General features: G+C 43.6%; 2 protein-coding genes across 4 annotated transcripts; one reads left to right on the top strand and one right to left on the bottom strand.

Annotated features, from left to right (window-relative positions):
• Positions 1-529: 529 nt before the first annotated feature.
• LOC118362819 (cathepsin B-like) lies at positions 530-5,751 on the top strand. Its single transcript, XM_035743453.2, has 9 exons — positions 530-677; positions 3,052-3,263; positions 3,547-3,661; positions 3,740-3,855; positions 3,966-4,051; positions 4,156-4,302; positions 4,420-4,536; positions 4,647-4,775; positions 4,865-5,751. The coding sequence occupies exons 2-9, from the start codon at positions 3,058-3,060 to the stop codon at positions 4,936-4,938; spliced, it is 990 nt and encodes a 329-aa protein (XP_035599346.1). The 5' UTR covers positions 530-677; positions 3,052-3,057; the 3' UTR covers positions 4,939-5,751.
• LOC118362820 (cell growth regulator with EF hand domain protein 1) lies at positions 5,645-16,588 on the bottom strand. 3 transcript variants are annotated; one of them, XM_052486543.1, is made up of 6 exons: positions 16,254-16,588; positions 14,963-15,068; positions 14,373-14,444; positions 7,820-7,890; positions 7,622-7,746; positions 5,645-7,321 (listed from the first exon to the last, which is right to left on the bottom strand). In XM_052486543.1, exons 2-6 carry the CDS (start codon positions 15,040-15,042, stop codon positions 6,923-6,925), a joined length of 747 nt encoding a protein of 248 aa, XP_052342503.1. In that variant the 5' UTR covers positions 15,043-15,068; positions 16,254-16,588; the 3' UTR covers positions 5,645-6,922. The 3 variants fall into 3 exon arrangements, with proteins under 3 accessions (XP_052342503.1, XP_035599347.1, XP_052342502.1); XM_035743454.2 differs by lacking the exon at positions 16,254-16,588 and adding an exon at positions 15,540-16,167; XM_052486542.1 differs by lacking the exon at positions 16,254-16,588 and adding an exon at positions 15,517-15,539.
• Positions 16,589-17,565: the final 977 nt, after the last annotated feature.

The raw sequence follows: 17,565 nt of genomic DNA, 5'->3' as shown, positions 1-17,565 counted from the left end.
CGCAGTCTTTTGTGTAGAAAGTGTTAGTAAATGCAAATCCTATAGGCCTACGTTTCTGCTTTACCTGTTCAGGAGTGTATTTATTTGTATTTTAGCTTTATTTAAATAGGCAAGTCAGTTAAGAACAAATTCTTATAAAATGACAGCCTACCAAAAAGCAAAAGGCCTCCTATGGGGACGGCCTACCAAAAGGCCTCTTGCGGGGACCGGGGCTGAGAATAAAAATACATGTAATTAAAATATAGGGAAACACACACATCACGACAAGAGAGACAACACAACATGACATAAAGAGACCTAAAACAACAACATAGTATGGTAGCAACAACATGGCAACAGCCAACATGTTAGCAACCCCAAAACATGGTCCAAACAGTATTGGGCTAGAACTGTCTGACATTGTGTACATTTCATCTCGCCTGAATATATCCCCTACTCATCATAGTTGTTATAAATAAAAAAGCCTATAGTGGTTAAATCACGGGCCTATTGTATCAATTTACTCGTTACCAAATCTAACGTGCATCTGCAAGAATCACGAGGGATACGCCAGAGGCTCGTGACAAGTCACGTGATTCACCGGATTTAAACGTCAGACTCGGGAAGGCGAAAGCAGTTTAAGAAAGGTGCACGTGTAGTGTAATTGTTATTCGGTACACCGGACAAGCAGACAACAGGTAACGTATCTGAATTCAGAACTTGGGGAATGTTAATGTAGCTACAGGAACTGCCAACATCGTTAGCTAGTTTACGTTAACTACTGTAGGCAACAATAGCTACACTGACGTTAATTCGCAAGCGAGCAAGATTGTCCTCTTGGATAAGACAACAATGGATAGATAACGTTAGCTAGTTATTTATTTCCTGATGTACATTTTGTTGTGACACACAGTTCGATATTAATGTTACTTAGAATGACTTAACGTTATGCGGCTTGAAACGCGGCGGTGTTGTTTTGGGCGGTGTCTCAGTCAGCCAGCTACGTTACTTTCAGAGTGCCAGTTCTGAAATGGGTTGATGGCAACCTGATGCTATTCTCGTCTCACAACTTGTTTTCGCTATACGCGTGTGCGCGCTATGAGTTGTGCGATGACTATCTGCAATGACTCGAACACTCAATACCTTTTCTGAAAGGGTTCGGATAAATTCCCTACCCTATGTAAACAACATGTCTGGACTGGTATGTAACGGAAATCCTGGTTTCAATGTAAACAAGTCTGATAGCCCTGGATAAGAAATTGAAAGCCAGACACTCCCTTAGTAATTGGATCTCAAAGTGACTCTTGTGGTGTCCGAAGTCAAGTGATCTGAAGTGCCTGCCCCCCCCCCATTTCATATGCAGTGTTCTTCACTCCTGTCCTGGTCACCCTGTGTACAGGCATATTGTCCTAGTCTACTAGCCAAATACTTAATTCAACCAAGGAACTTAACCATCAAGACATAATTTGATTGAGTAGCTAGCTTAATCGTGAGTGTTGGTGTTTAGCCAGAGCGAAATCGGGTTCTATCTAGACCGTTATATGCGGGTGCTTGCAGACCGACCAACCAACGTTTTTGTCAGTTAATTTCCCATGTGATGAGGCTAGTGATTCATGTCAAAGCAGAACAATAAGAGTCACTGCTGAGAAATACTCTTTCCATTTCCTCTGTATTATGAGTGGGTGGGTACAATTTGTGGTGCGTTCGAACAGGAATCTGTAACAACTTCGTAGAAAACAAGGTTGGTAAACAAACAACGCATACAAAGTTGTATAGCGGCAGAATAAGATGGCCATTTAATCACGTTCACTTTTTTTTTTCGGGAATAAACAAGTTATGTCCTCACTTTGGTAGCCTATGGCCAAACATTAAGCATAAGCTACGTTCAGGTATTTTCCCCTTACTAAACGTTGCCCTGTTTATCTCCTTTTGAGACTAGTTTAGACGTGGTTGGAGTTACCCTAACCTTGACCTACTGATGGAAGACATGGTTCTGCTTTTATCAATTGCCAATGGGATAGCTTGTTGCTCCAGTCTCAGACAGGATGGAAAAAATGTCTTATAGGCATGTAGCAATACCCCAAATCAAGTCAAAAAATGAAATCTGAAAATCTTGGTGAGTCATATGTTCCTCTACCATATGACCAGTGGTCCTGTGCTTTAGAGAAGTTATTGCTACTGGCCCTGCCTATTAGGGAAGTAGTACTTGGCTGCCTGCCTGGCTGAATATTGTCAATGCTGAGTTGCGAGGAGTCCTAGGCAGTCATGTTTTCTTGAGGGGAATTTCATGTTGAACTACTTGCCCCTTTCTAGATGATTTTGCTGCTGACTTATGCCTGCCATGTGACTTCAATATTGCAACACCCCCCCCCACTACCCTACCAAGAATGACTGCAGTATCTGAACCATGCACACACCACACCCTCTCTGCCCTGGTATTGATCTGTGGGTTTGAGCCAAGTCCCCCCCTCCAGTTAAACGGAAGACCTCTTTCTGTCCTCTTGATCTGATTGTGCTGAGTGGTCTGTTCTGTGGCCTTGCTCTTAAGAGCTGCTTTAGTTCAGCTCACGTGTTTGTGTCCCTGCATGACTGCATGCTCACGTCACAACACTTGTGGCTACCTGACGCCAGTCTGCAGGATCACATGGAGTGGAGATGTAACGGATGTGAAACGGCTAGCTTAGTTAGCAGTGGTGCGCGCTAAATAGTGTTTCAATCGGTGACGTCACTTGCTCTGAGACCTTGAAGTAGTTCCCCTTGCTCTGCAAGGGCCGTGGCTTTTGTGGAGCGATGGGTAACGATGCTTCGTGGGTGACTGTTGTTGTGTGCAGAGGGTCCCTGGTTCGCGCCCGGGTATGGGCGAGGGGACGGTCTAAAGTTGTACTGTTAGAGAGACTAGTCTCTTTCAACAGTTGGTGGAAGAATTCCCATCGTCAGTTGACATCTCGGTTAATGTGCCACATTCCACATTTAGTTAAGTCTAATTTCCACCTGTGGGTGTCTAGATACGGGGCTGCCTTACTCTTCTTTAGTTTGCACTCCAGTTCCCATGATGCCTTAATGTCCTTGCAGGAAGTGATGTGGTGTGTGCTGTTGCTGGTATCTGGGCTGCTGTCAATCAGCTGGGCCCGGCCCCGCCTACCTCCGCTCTCCCATGAGATGGTAAACTACATCAATGAGGCCAACACTACATGGAAGGCTGGCCACAACTTTCATAATGTGGACTACAGCTATGTCAAGAAGCTGTGTGGCACCCTGCTCAAAGGACCCAAACTCTTCACCATGTGAGTGTCAGCTGTGTGGGTTGTATTGAGGGAATGTACTAGCTAGTGTGTTGGTGCTGAATTGAGACTGCAAGAAGGAAGTGAAAAGTGGCTCAACTTCAGGTTGATTCCACCAACACTACACAGTAACGGTAAACATGTTCAGTTTTGGTCCTCTCCTGTTATTCTCTCCCCTCTTTCTCCATGGCTGTCTCTCTGGAGGGTTAGTGTGTAAGGTAGGTTGGAGGGTTAGTGTGTAAGGTAGGTTGTAGGGTTAATGACCGCCTTGTTCTCTCCTCTGTAGGGTGCAGTATACAGGGGACATGGCGCTGCCTAAGAACTTTGACCCCAGACTGCAGTGGCCCAACTGCCCCACTCTGAAGGAGGTCAGGGACCAGGGCTCCTGTGGCAGCTGCTGGGTAAGAACACACACACGGATATTCCTGTGACTGATCTGTGAAGTTGAGTGCGTGTTTGACATGCTTGTTCCTCTGAAGGCATTTGGTGCTGCGGAGGCCATCTCAGACCGTGTGTGTATCCACAGCAATGCCAAAGTCAGCGTGGAGATCTCCTCGGAAGACCTGCTCAGCTGTTGTGAAAGTTGTGGCATGGGGTATGTGCATATAAATGTTTCTCGTTCACCTGCTCTGTGCCCTGGGGTTGCGCAAGGAATCGGAGGTTGGTGGGATTTGTGCGCTTACATTGTTAACGGTCTGTTATTAGATGTAATGGTGGTTACCCCTCTGCTGCGTGGGACTTCTGGACTAAAGAGGGGTTGGTCTCTGGAGGACTCTATGACTCTCACATTGGTGAGTAGTGGGCACACTTTCTCACTGTTTCCCCACAGTCATCCCTACTCCATCCTCTGAGCATCATGTGAAACACACTTATTCTCTGTCTGGTCTCCTCTCAGGTTGCAGGCCCTACTCTATCTCTCCCTGTGAGCACCATGTCAACGGCACACGACCCCCCTGTAAAGGAGAGGAGGGTGACACCCCACAATGTACCAACCAGTGTGAGCCGGGATACACACCTGGCTACAAGCAGGACAAGCACTTTGGTAAGACACATGCATTATGTATTACTTTTAAAATGAGCGATTTAATCTGTACTGTTAGTGTATTCAAGCAAGGCTCTGGCCCATGGAGATTCACATGCCCTATCTCCTGTCCTCTAGGTAAGCGTTCGTACAGTGTGCCCTCTGATGAGAAGGAGATCATGAAGGAGCTCTACAAGAATGGGCCTGTAGAGGGTGCTTTCACTGTCTATGAAGACTTCCTGCTCTACAAGTCTGGTGAGGTCACGCACTTATTTTCCACTCTTTTGCTTTCATTTACCCACTCACTTTTCACTCTATCAAACATTTTTCCTATTTCTCACACCCTAACACTTATCTCTCTATAGGTGTATACCAGCATGTCTCTGGTAGTGCAGTAGGAGGCCATGCCATTAAGGTCCTAGGCTGGGGAGAGGAGGGGGGAACGCCTTACTGGCTGGCTGCTAACTCCTGGAACACTGACTGGGGAGATAATGGTGAGACACTCTGGTCAAATAAGACTTCACCTGTTGAGAAATAGCTTTGTCTGGTGTCTAATGTGTGTATTTTCTCTCCTGTGTCTCAGGTTTCTTCAAGATCGTGCGAGGTGAGGACCACTGTGGCATCGAGTCCGAGATGGTGGCTGGCATCCCTTTGTAACATGACAATGTTAACGGGATGTGATGAGGCGGCTGCAGATTTCCTGTCCACTAGACGGAGACCCGGCAACTCTGTAGTTCCAAAATAATTTAAGAGAAGGAAACTCCACCCTATCAGAGGGAAAGATGGAGCTACTGCCATATTGCTCATACCTGTCCTATTCTGATTTGCTTCAGATCTGAGTAGTGTGTAAGAGTAGTGGCTAGGGTTCTATTTGGACCATGACTTAGTCTATTTGTAACTTTTTTTGAACTACAGGACAGAACACTACTGTCTGTGGTACAGTGTTACCAGTGTTACATGTATGACCAGCTGTCTCGGGGTGGCTCTGGGTCAATGTCACACCGGGTGTCTAGTGGCTTCCTCTTGTATCTGACAACACAGAATGGGTGAAGGCAATATGGAGGATCCCTGTGATGTATATGCTTTCACCTGTCCAGTTGTGTTGTCAGTGCAGGGAGAATAATCACTATAGACTATTGAGACCGTCCCCAGTGAGTGAGTAGGATGTTGCCAGTGATGGCAAGGTCACCAGCTATGCTAAAATACTTCTGTCCCAGTATGCATTTATTTAATTATGCTTTTTAAAGTGTTAAACCCCTTTTTTTTATAAAATATTTTTCATTCGACGTGATCAGTTGTGCACATTTTGTTAACTTGGATCATCATTGAGAAATGGATGATTTTTTTTTTTTTGTAGTGATGGGTTGTGATTTGAATGATTTTTCTTCTAATGGTTCTCTCCTTACTCTGATCAAGTTTTCTGAGATGCTTGTTTGAGTTGCATGATGAAATAAAAGTTTACATGTTTGACTTTGCCTCAATCCGTCATGTCCTTCAGTGGATTTCTCCCCCCAGAACATGTTTTTCTAAATGTCCACCTAATGTTCTATACATGCATGCCTTGGCATTCTTTGTTTTACTTTGACCCATCTGGTGACTGAATTGTCATTAGTAGGTATGGACCCATAGGCACTTGTGGGTTTTAATAGTGTAAGCAACATGGTGAGACTTCCACATACTGGTAGCTTAGATGGCAAGGTGGTGAATATTGCTTACAGCTGTCAAATCCTCTTGGCTCCAAGTGCTTAGGGGCCCAATTGGGTTTTAGCAATCCCTGAGTGGAAATGTTGTAAAAGTGAGTGGACATTCCTTTTCTTTTAAAACAAGGTGTGACCACTGACAAACTAAAGGTGGCAGTCATGTTGGCTTTTTGTCAAATATACAAACCTTCCAATTCAGGAAATTTACAGCAAACCAAATTTATCCCATGTTCCTAAATCATTGCAGAGTTGTGTAATCAGTGTTTACTCCCCTCATGGATTAAAGGAACTAGTGCACACTTCTAGAAGTGAGACTAAATTGGGCTCTAGTATTACTGAGCAGGCAGCAAAATCACCAGATGGCACTTCAGTTTATAGCCTTTTCACTAAGTGAAAAGGCCTGGAAAAGGGAGAATCTAGTCAACAGCTGCTGTGACGGAACCCAATTCCATGAGTTAAAGGGCTTTTCCCACTGAATTTCTTAAACCAAACCACTCCTTTTGCATCCATGAGGGGGAGTGAACATTTTAGTATTGCACTAGAGGGGAATACTTTCTCCAAGTATCATTTAAAGGCATTGCGTTTGACAAGTCCATACATGCAGTCCATTCACTTTTCAGATTGTCCATTCCAATATATGGCTTCATTTTCATAGCTTCAACAGAAAGCAACTTCAGCAGTGTAAGGTATCTTTTGGCAAAATACATTTAATACTTAATTATTCTCATTTGATCTTGTTCAGAAGTGAAATAACAGCAGCTTAAACAATATGGCTGACATCTTATAATTCAGTACCAAAGAAAAATCCCTCAATGTGAAAGAAACGAGCCCCTCCCAAGGTAGATGAGGGGCTGTGATTTGCTAACTGCTGTCAGTCAAAGGGCTCCTGCTATTGTCTGGACGGAAGTGTTGGAGTGCTGTTTGCATGTTATTGTGTGTGTTTACATTTCAGGCTGCCCCTGATGTACAGGAGCAGGCCTATTTTGCTCATGATCAGCAGCAGGGGCCTCTGGGATATGCAGTCCTTTCTCCTCTGCCTGTATAGGATGTTCATTGGTCTGAACTTCCTGTCCCACAACTCTTGGCTTTGACTCTTCTTCCTTGGGCTGTTCCTCTACATTCTCTTTCTGTGCTGCTTTTTCTAGTTTTGGTTCCTCAACTTTGACTTCCACTTGGACCTTTACCTGCTCCTGGGCCACACTTCCTCCCTGTTCAGGTGCACCCTGGGAGTAGGAGTCTGGTTGTTGTAGTTTGGGGGGAGAGAGTAGCTCAGGGGGTGCTATTAGACCGTCCATGTTTAGATCCTGAGTCTGCAGGAGAAAGTCTACCATGTCCACCACCTGGGACGCACACACACAAAAAACATTGACTTAGTGTACATATTCACTAACTGAAACACTGTACGGTCAACTTCAGCGTTAGTGGAGATTTACTTACAGCTATAGTGAGTCCAACAGTAACATCTTCATACTGACAACAGTACAGGCTACATTATCTATTTGAATCCTGATACACAACCCTTGTATTATGTCCTGCTAGCTGGTAGGCCAAACTGACTAAGATCAAGACAAAGTATGTCCTAACCATAACTATTAAGATCTTTTCTACAGATGTTCCACACACACATACCCCCCTCTCACCGGCTCAGCTGACTGTTCTCCAGGCCTATTGTGGGAGTTGTATTCAGAGAGCAGCCTCATCATCTCCAGGCCATCCATGTCACCGCTGCGGTCATAGTCATGGAGACTAAACAGGAAAAACACCTCTGACCAGCAGAAAATAGGAAGATGTTTTATTCATTATTTACGTCAATGATGGTGTGTGTGTGATGTGTTTACCTTGTTCCCAGGTGCTATCTGGTCCTCCCTGTCCCTCCTTCAGGTTGGCCTTGATGTAGCTCTGCAGCAGCCTAACACACAAACACAGGTTAGAGGCCAGCAGTTACGGTTCACAGAGGTTAGGGCTCGGGATAGAAGGTTCAACCTCAGGCCCACCTGACTGGGTAGCACATTACTTCGCTGTACAGAAAGTGTAATCTAGTCTCAACATGTCTCAAGGTTTTACAAACAAGCTCTCTGTTCCCTCCCTGGTGTGTTCTGTGTATACAGTAGGGTTAAATATCTTCCCTGTATTTTTCAAATGTTCAAACAATCCTGAGAATAAATCACTTTTCTCCCGTGTAAGCAGATATTTCCCCACCCAAACCGGAAGTGTCATGTTAAAACATTACGAACACCTTCCTAATATTGAGCTGCACCCCCCCGCCCTCAGAACAGCATCAAAACATCAGTGCATGGACTCTATGAGGTGTCAAAAGCATTCCACAGGGATGCTGGCCCATGTTGACTAAAATGCTTCCCCCAGTTGTCACATGGGAAACGTTTGAGCATGAAAAACCCCAGCAGCATTGCGGTTATTGACACACTCAAACCGGTGTGCCTGGTACCTACTACCATACCCCGTTCAAAGGCACTTAAATCTTTTGTCTTGCCCATTCACCCCCTGAATGGCACACATACACAATCCATGTCTCAATTGTCTCAAGCCTTAAAAATCATTCTTTAAGTCTCCTCTCCTTAATCTACAGTGATTGAAGTGGATTTAACAAGAGACATCAATATGGAATGAGCAGGTGTTCTTACTGTTTTGTACACAGTGTATAAAGCAAAGAAATATGTCAGGATCTGATTAGAGCATGAAAATCCAAGCCGGATGCTACCAGAGCCTGATGAGCCATACATTAAAAAGACATTAAAGATCCTTAAACCCAAAAAAGCCCAAATGATTTTGTCGTTATCCAATGCATAGCCTATGATATATAGGCTACCGCACATTATGTACGACAGAAAGACATAACAGCCCATAGATGTAGGCCTGCCTATACTGTCTTGGGTAAATGAATGAAACAATTCCAGTAGGCTAAAGTCTTTGTGTGGACTCTCGGCCTCATGCCCTGCACCAGCATTGCATGCTCTCCCCCCAGCTTCATGGATTGAACGAGGTGCGTAATTCCAGTCCATATAATACAGTACAACACCGTAACTAGTACAAAGTTACAATCATAGGCTGGAGAATTTCATTTTAAAATATAATAGGGCCTATTTTACATGTTTATAATTAGCAGGCTGAAGCATGTATACCTTTCATCATATTTCCCCTAATATTGTGCGGCGTGCGTAATAGCCTACCTTCTCTTGCGCTCTCCATTGTCGCGTCATTCCTTCCTCGACTTTCAACAGTTAAAGGAAATACATTTCGCTGTCCTTATCTTCATCATTGTGATGACATGCTTGAATAATATGCAGACGGCTTTGACTTCTCTTAAAGATCAAATGGTTATGGGCCTGAACAAATAACTGCTGTAGCCTACCGCCATCCCGAGTTCTCTACTCTTTCACTCGCCGTGAGTTCTACTGGCTGCTGTAGTTAAGTCAGCCAAAAAGAGCTTGCGTCCGTTTTCTAACACTCTTATTAGATTTTAAAAATCCAGCCAGCTATAGTCTAGCTTTTCCTGGGACTCCAAGAGCTAAGGAGCCAGCGGAGTGAAGGTGCGCATTGTGCAAGAGACAGAAGCTATAAATTAGAAGCTTATGCATAACTGTAATAAATCTCTTCGTCGTCTGAGGAGGAGTATGAAGGATCGGACCAATATGCAGCGTGGTAAGTGTCCATGTTAATTATTTATTAGACTGAACACACGAAACAAAATTAAAGGAAGAAACTAAACAGTTCTGTCATGTGAATACTGAAAACTACCCACAAATCATAGTGGGAACACAGGCTACCTAAGTATGGTTCTCAATCAGAGACAACGATTGACAGCTGCCTCTGATTGGGAACCATACCAGGCCAAAAGCAGAAATACAAAACCGAGAACAAAAACATTGAATGCCCATCCCAACTCACGCCCTGACCAAACTAAAACAGAGACATAAAAAAGGAACTACCTACAATGTGTTTTCCCATATTGACTCTAATGCTTCCCACAGTTGTGACAAGTTGGCTGGTAGTGGACCTCTACTCCAAATAGGTCGTTCCATCTCATCCCACAGATGCTCAATTAGATTGAGATCTGGTGGCTGAACACCATCCACACCGTCAAACATGGAGGTGGAAACATTATGCTTTGGGGGTGTTTTTCTGCTAAGGGGACAGGACAACTTCACCGCATCAAAGGGATGATGGACGGGGCCATGTACCGTTAAATCTTGGATGAGAACCTCCTTCCCTCAGCCAGGGCATTGAAAATGGGTCGTGGATGGGTATTCCAGCATGACAATGACCCAAAACACACGGCCAAGGCAACAAAGGAGTGGCTCAAGAAGAAGCATATTAACTTCTTATTGGCTGGGGGGCAGTATTTAGTAGCTTGGATGAATACATTGGCTAAAGTAAACGACCTGCTCCTCAGTTTCAGTTGCTAATATATGCATATTATTATTAGTATTGGATAGAAAACACTCTAAAGTTCCTAAAACTGTTTGAATGATGTATGTGAGTATAACAGAACTCATATGGCAGGCAAAATCCTGAGGAGAAATCAAAACAGGAAGTGAGAAATCTGAGCTTTGTATGTATTGATTCTGTACTTAGTTTGAAATGTTTTGTCGACCAGTAATATAACATTTTGTCCGATGTAACACTGACCAGAATGAGCTTTTGGATATGTATACCAAACGCGCTAACAAAAGGTAATTGGACATAAATAACGGACATTATCGAACAAAACAAACATTTATTGTGGACCTGGGATTCCTGGAGTGCTTTCTGATGTAGATCAAAGGTAAGGGAATATTTATCATGTAATTTCTTGTTTATGTTGACACCATTGTTGCGGCTATTGTGATGTTTACTTCTGAGCGCCGTCTCAGATTATTACATGGGTTTCTTTTTCCGTAAAGGTTTTTTGAAATCTGACACAGCAGTTGCATTAAGGAGAGGTATATCTATAATTCCATGTGTATAGCTTGTATTATCATCTACATTTATGATGATTATTTCTGTTGAAGATGTTTTTGGAACTAGTGAATGTAACGCGCCAATGTAAACTCATATTTTGATAAATAGGAACTTTATCAAACAAAACATACATGTATTGTGTAACCTGAAGTCCTATGATTGTCATCTGATGAAGATGATCAAAGGTTAGTGATTCATTTTATCTCTATTTGTGGTTTTTGTGACTCTGGCTGGAAAGTCTTTTGCTGGAAAAATGGCTGTGCTTTTCTGTGGCTATGTGGTGACCTAACATAATTGTTTGTGGTGCTTTTGCTGTAAAGCATATTTGAAATTGGACACTGTGGTGGGATTAACAACAAGATTAGCTTTAAAATGGTATGAGATACATGTATGTTTGAGGAATTTTATGAGATTTTTGATGTTTTGAAATTGGCGCCCTGCACTTTCACTGGCTGTTGTCATATTGCTCCCGTTAACGCGATTGCAGCCATAAGAATTTAAGGTCCTGGAGGGGCCTAGCCAGTCTCCAGACCTTAATCCCATAGAAAATCTGTGGAGGGAGCTGAAGGTTCGAGTTGCCAAACGTCAGCCTCAAAACCTTAATGACTTGGAGAAGATCTGCAAAGAGGAGTGGGACAAAATCCCTCCTGAGATGTGTGCAAACTTGCGTTTTTCTGGATTTTTTTGTTGTTATTCTGTCTCTCACTGTTCAAATAAACCTACCATTAAAATTATAGACTGATCATTTCTTTATCAGTGGACAAACATACAAAATCCGCAGTGGATCAAATACTTTTTCCCCTCACTGTATCCTGTGGCAAACGTTGCACCACTTTTATCAAGGGACCCAATGTATGGAATGAAAACACCCCACACCATCACCACCAGCCTGCAATGTTGAGATGAGGCATGATGGATGGATGTACTCGTGGTTTTCTCCATACCCTAGTCATCCTATCAGTGTGAAACAGCAGGAACCAGGATTCATCAGACCAGGCAATGTTTCCAATTCTCCAGTGTCCAGTGTTTTCGTTCTTTAGCCCACTGCAACTACAGTTTCTTGTTTTTTTGCTGAAAGAACTATAAGGTCGTCGGCTGCCATACCCAATTCGTGTCAAGGTACGACATGTTGTGCATTCTTTTATGGGTCTTTGGGCACCAATGTTGTACTGGACTGTCAGTTGACTAACTGTAGCCCGTTTGTTGCTCAGCACAATGTGACAGCCAGCTTTGTCCTCTTTCATCAATAACCCGTTTTCGACCACTGGTCTGACGTTGGCTGGATGTCCTTTGGGTGGTGGACCATTCTTGATACATATGGGAAACTATTGAGCATGAAAAACCCAGCAGAGTTTTTGACACACTCAAACTGGTGCGCATGGCATGTACTACTGTACACAATGTTCCCTCAAAATGTTTCGTCACTGAGCAAATTTCAGGTCTGCTGAGCGCAAGCTTGGATGTTATGAAGATTCTGTGCAACTTCCAGTGCGCGTTTACTGTGAACACTGAGGCTGTACCCACTCTAAGTTACAGTTGTAACAGTGGCCAACTAGGCTACTGTGGATATTTGATCATAATATAGGCCTACCAGAGTGCCCTACCATAAAAAAAACTATGGAGAAAATGCATCCCATGACATATGAACATGGAAATTGCTGTTCTATCATTCAGCCTACAGTAGCAGCCAATGTGTGGTGTTCAATGTACAGTAGACCTACATTCCATGAGACTTTAACCTGTTTATCCACTTGTCCTTCAGACAAGGAGATGACTGAAAATGGTGTTGTTTGATGCAAGAAACCACTTTACAAAATCAAATGCAATTATTATTCCCATACCATTATTACAGAGAATCAGACAAATTATGCTGCTCTCTGCCTATTGGCTACTTAGCTTATTCAAGCCTGCCTCAAAATACAATACTGCCCCTTTATGACAAAAAAAATCTCTTTACCTGACTTGCTTTTCAACGATGTCTTGAAATGTACACATTTTGTGCTCTTGTAGGCAGTCACGACCCTATTGCGGACTAGAAGTTATCTATAACCAGGCTAATATCTCACTAACTAGCAAAGGATATGAGCAAAATGTGCACAAATGGCTACATGGAGCTCTTGCTTTGATCTGCACAGTACAGTTCAAGTAAGATCCATATATGACAATGGTCTATTTGCATATAGGCCTACTGCAGCTCTGATTTGTTATGCCGCACTGGTCTGGTCGTGCGAAATAGACTCCTACTCCGAAATCTCTTGAATAGTTGGTTTTGTTTCGGTATGTTGCAATGAAAGCGGCTAATATTGCGCTGATTTGATCACTATTGCCACAGTAAAGGGAAATGTTGACGAGTGTGGCTGAAATAGCACAATCCACTATTTTGAAGGGGTGTCCACATACACTATTTATACAAAAGTATCAATCTTGAACGTAATTATCTATTTTGGCGAGAGAGAAAGACTGCGAGAGTGCTCGCGAGCGCACTGACTTAAAGCAACGATATTCAAGCTATATGCTGTTTTAAAACTCTGCAGCTGAAATTACATTTTAAAAAAGCTGACCCCTGAAAGCCAGATGGAGATGTGTAAATAAGACGCAGATTCAGTACTTATAGCCTGTTAATGTAGTATTGGCTATATGCTGCAGCACATTGGTGAGCCAAGAAAAAATAAGTAACCATGATGAGATGACATATGCATTGTGAACTGGGCTTCATACTGAGATGCCCTGTCTGTCCCCCACCCTGAGTGATGATGATTGATCATGCAGATCGCAGAGAGAAGTCTGTAGACAAGACAGATTTAGAAATTGCATATAATTTTAAAGTTCCATTTCACATCATGCTGTTCATAGAAAGAATTGATTATAATTTACCGGTTTCTCGCAGTTATTCATCCCAGGAAAAGGGAGTGGGTTCTGACTGAAATACGCTATTCAACCCATAGTGTACAGTTAGCATGCCCTTGTGCTCACCTGTCTTAAATCACACAGTAGGCCTACCGTAATTTCCGGACTATAAACCGCTACTTTATTCCCATGCTTTGAACCTCGCGGTTTATACAATGACGCGGCTAATTTATGGATTTCTCCTGCTTTCACAAGATTCATGCCGCCAAAAATGTGGTAATTGTGTAATAGCAGAAACTGTTTTTTTATAACAGCATCATAAACCTGTGTTAGAACATAGCTACATGCAGTATCTTATCTGTCTGGGAGACACATCATAACACCTACTCAAAGTCCAGAGCTGATGTTGTGAATTAACATAATACATGCCCCTGTCAGATTAAAGGGTTAAATTAGGGCTGGAGCAAAGCCCTGCACATACAGCAGCTCTCCTGGAGGAGGGTTGGCCAGATTTGGCCTCATTCAACCCTTTATTTTGTAGAGTTGACCACCCCTGTAATAATTAAAGTAAAAGGTGCCACTCACCTGCGCTCCTCGTCTCCAGAGCCAAAGGGATTGGCCAGTGTGAGAGGGGGAGGGGCTCCTGCTGACTCTACTCTGTGGGACAAATACACACACAGAGAAAGAGAGAGACTGATGTGATAACAAATACTTTGTTGGTTTTATTAATAGGATTAAGTGCAGGGAAATATTATCTTTGACCTCTACCTGAGGTACTATTTAAACAGGCTCACTCGGAACTCTGATCCCTATTTCTCCTCTGTTGTTGTTACCACCCAGGGACAGGATGTGATGTAATTCCCTAAATATCATACTTCCTGTCTCTGTTATTCCTATATGACTTCCTCGGTTTAAAAAAAATATTTTTACTTCAGGTGGCATCACTACTACACAACGCTAGTCCCTCAGTGCTGGCTGATGGCTGAATGCTGTCAGGAGCACTACACATCATGTCTGACTGGCTCACCAAATAAACAACTAAAGAAAGGAAGGCAAAATATACCCAAGCCAACAGGAAACCTAAACCTGCTGGAAAATCCATCTAGGTTCATATTAAAAACTTGAGGCCAAACCCTATACCTTCGATGTGTGTATGTGTGTGTGTCAGGGCCCACCTTTGGTCTCCGGGCACCTGTGGTGCAGAAACACACTGGTGCGCGAGTAGGAGCAGGGAAAGCACACCCGTCACCAACATGTCAGCGCCAGTCTCTAACGATGCACCTGCAAGTACGAAAATAACTGGGGCTGTCATTCCGCTCCGACATTAAACATTTTAGGCGTATTGTAACATTTCGGCCGTTCATTTTGTTATTCAAACATTTCTGTTCTGGAAGATGTAACTAAGGCAATAACCGTAGGATATGAGAAATCATTTTTATGCTTTCAGCCCATCAGTTCTGCATCCGTAGGAAGGCCAGACGAGCGTAGGCTATTTTACAGTTGCAGTGATTTGGCATTTGTGTCCAACGTTGAATTATTAAGCGGTATCATCATAACATACAGTAGGCCTGGTGCTTTAAAACATCTCCATTATTACTAGAGATAGCTGTGACGCTAATGCTGCAACATTGTATCCATCTGACGCTACAAAAGTAACGTAGCAATCTCTCACTCAAAAACGTCTGTCAAATAAGTTATGATGCATCGTTTTAAATAGTTGCAATCTTACATGGCAATGTTGCCTTATCCTACCTGATGGCCCGTTTGACGAGTAGACAGAGAAACGCATGCTAACGCCGTGTTGTAAATTGAGGTTGTGATTTCATAGCGGGAGATTCTACAGTTCAGCCCTCCCGGTAATATCTGCACTGCGCAGCGGCGAGAGCGAGTCACCGGTCGAATCATTACAATACATCCTTCTTTTCTTCCTTTAAGTGTTCACTTATCTGACGTAACAGCAGAGGTGGACGATATATGGGGGGAAGGATGTATTTTGAAAGTATTCGAACTGGCCCACGGGATCTGTTTTGGTCAATGACTGGGTCCACGTGGAACCCCGGGCGAGGAGAGGACGTGTCATGGTCAGTGCGGTCTCTCGCTTTCTCTCAATTTCAATTTAAGGGCTCTCTTTCCGCCCTATACTGGCGATGCCACGTAGCCGCAGCTGACTATGCACGACTCAGACGGGGAGGGAACGACGGTAGATTGTGTGTGCAGCTGCGATGCTACTGTTCTGTAGTGTAATTTCCCCTCGCCTCTCTTTCTCGTATAAGCCCATGAACTGCACTTTTCTACATGAATTGTGAGCATGGATGTCCCCCGCTACCGAGCAAATGGTGCACCGCAGGGTGCTCATCCTGCCAGCCAGCAGCCGCAATAAAATAGCTCACTCACACATTCTCACTGGCAGACTACATCGGTCCAATACCTACTTTTCATCATTATAACTGACATGAAAACATTCACCTTCATTTATAAGGTTTCTTTTGACTACACAGCTACGAATTTCCAGTTGGAACAAATGGATTGTTTTGGAAAATGTAGTCCACTTGTCTCTCTCTCTGTTGGAAAAGCTTGGTGGAGTAGGGTGTGGCTGCTTGGTTATAGAGAGCTTGAGCAATGATTAGTCCAAAGGGCGACGTATGCAGAGTATACAAAACATTAAGAACGCCTGCACTCTCCATTACATAGAATGAACCAACTGAATCCAGGTGAAAGCTATGATCCCTTATTGATGTCACTTGTTAAATCCACTTCGATCAGTTTAGATTAAGGGAAGGAGACGGGTTAAAGAAGGATATTTAAGCATTGAGACATGGATTGTGTGCGCCATTCAGAAAGTGAATGGGAAAGACAAAATATTTAAGTGCCTTTGAACGGGGTATGGTGGTAGGTGCCAGCAGAACCGGTTTGTGTCACAAACGGCAACGCTGCTGGGTTTTTCATGCTCAACAGTTCCATGTATATCAAGAATGGTCCACCACCCAAAGGACATCAAGCCAACTTGGCAAGCATTGAAGTCAACATCCTTTTGGAACCCTTTTGACACCTTGTAGAATCCATTCCCCGACTAATTAATGCTGTTCTGAGGGCAAAAGGGGTGAGGGGACTCAATATTAGGAAGGTGTTCCTAATGTTTGATATACTCAGTGTAGGTTTGCGTGTGTGTTTAACCACATTATTGTAATGTTCCACTGTAATGATTTGTTTTCACCACTAGACGGCAATATTGTCTTACTAGCGGATTTCATCCCAGTGCTGTTGTCTCTCACTTGATATGGAAATAAAAAGTTTGTCTGACACACTTTCCCTATTTTGGACCTCTCTTTCCTTCTGTGAATTGTGGTGGGCCAAAGGACGGTAATGCAAACAGAGGAGAACGAGAGAGGGAGGCGGCGAGGGAGGTAGGAAATAAGAACATGTGGTAGAGGGAAGGAGAGAACAAACAGAGGGCCTCAGTCTCAAATCAGGGAGAGTGAGGCAGAAGGGGAAGGATGGTGAGAGGGATGGATGGATGGAGAGCAGGAGAGAGATGAAAAGATTGTCTTCTGTTACCCAATCTCAGCATGATCCCTGTGCTGGAGCGCCAGATTGGTTGTCGGGGAGAGGCTGACACGCACACACGTACTGAGGCAAGGGCACAGACACGTGCACGCTAGAAATGCGCGGGTCAGCTGTTTCTTCAGCACCCACCGGCTATTTCCAATAACCCATCCGCAACCGCCCAACTATAGGCTACAGTGATAAAGTTCACATTTTAGGATTAGATAGCCTACAT

Source organism: Oncorhynchus keta, chromosome 29, assembly GCF_023373465.1.
Source record: "Oncorhynchus keta strain PuntledgeMale-10-30-2019 chromosome 29, Oket_V2, whole genome shotgun sequence".
NCBI lineage: Eukaryota > Metazoa > Chordata > Actinopteri > Salmoniformes > Salmonidae > Oncorhynchus > Oncorhynchus keta.
The sequence above is the reverse complement of the archived record's forward strand: the minus strand, read 5'-3'. Positions and strand labels throughout refer to the sequence as shown.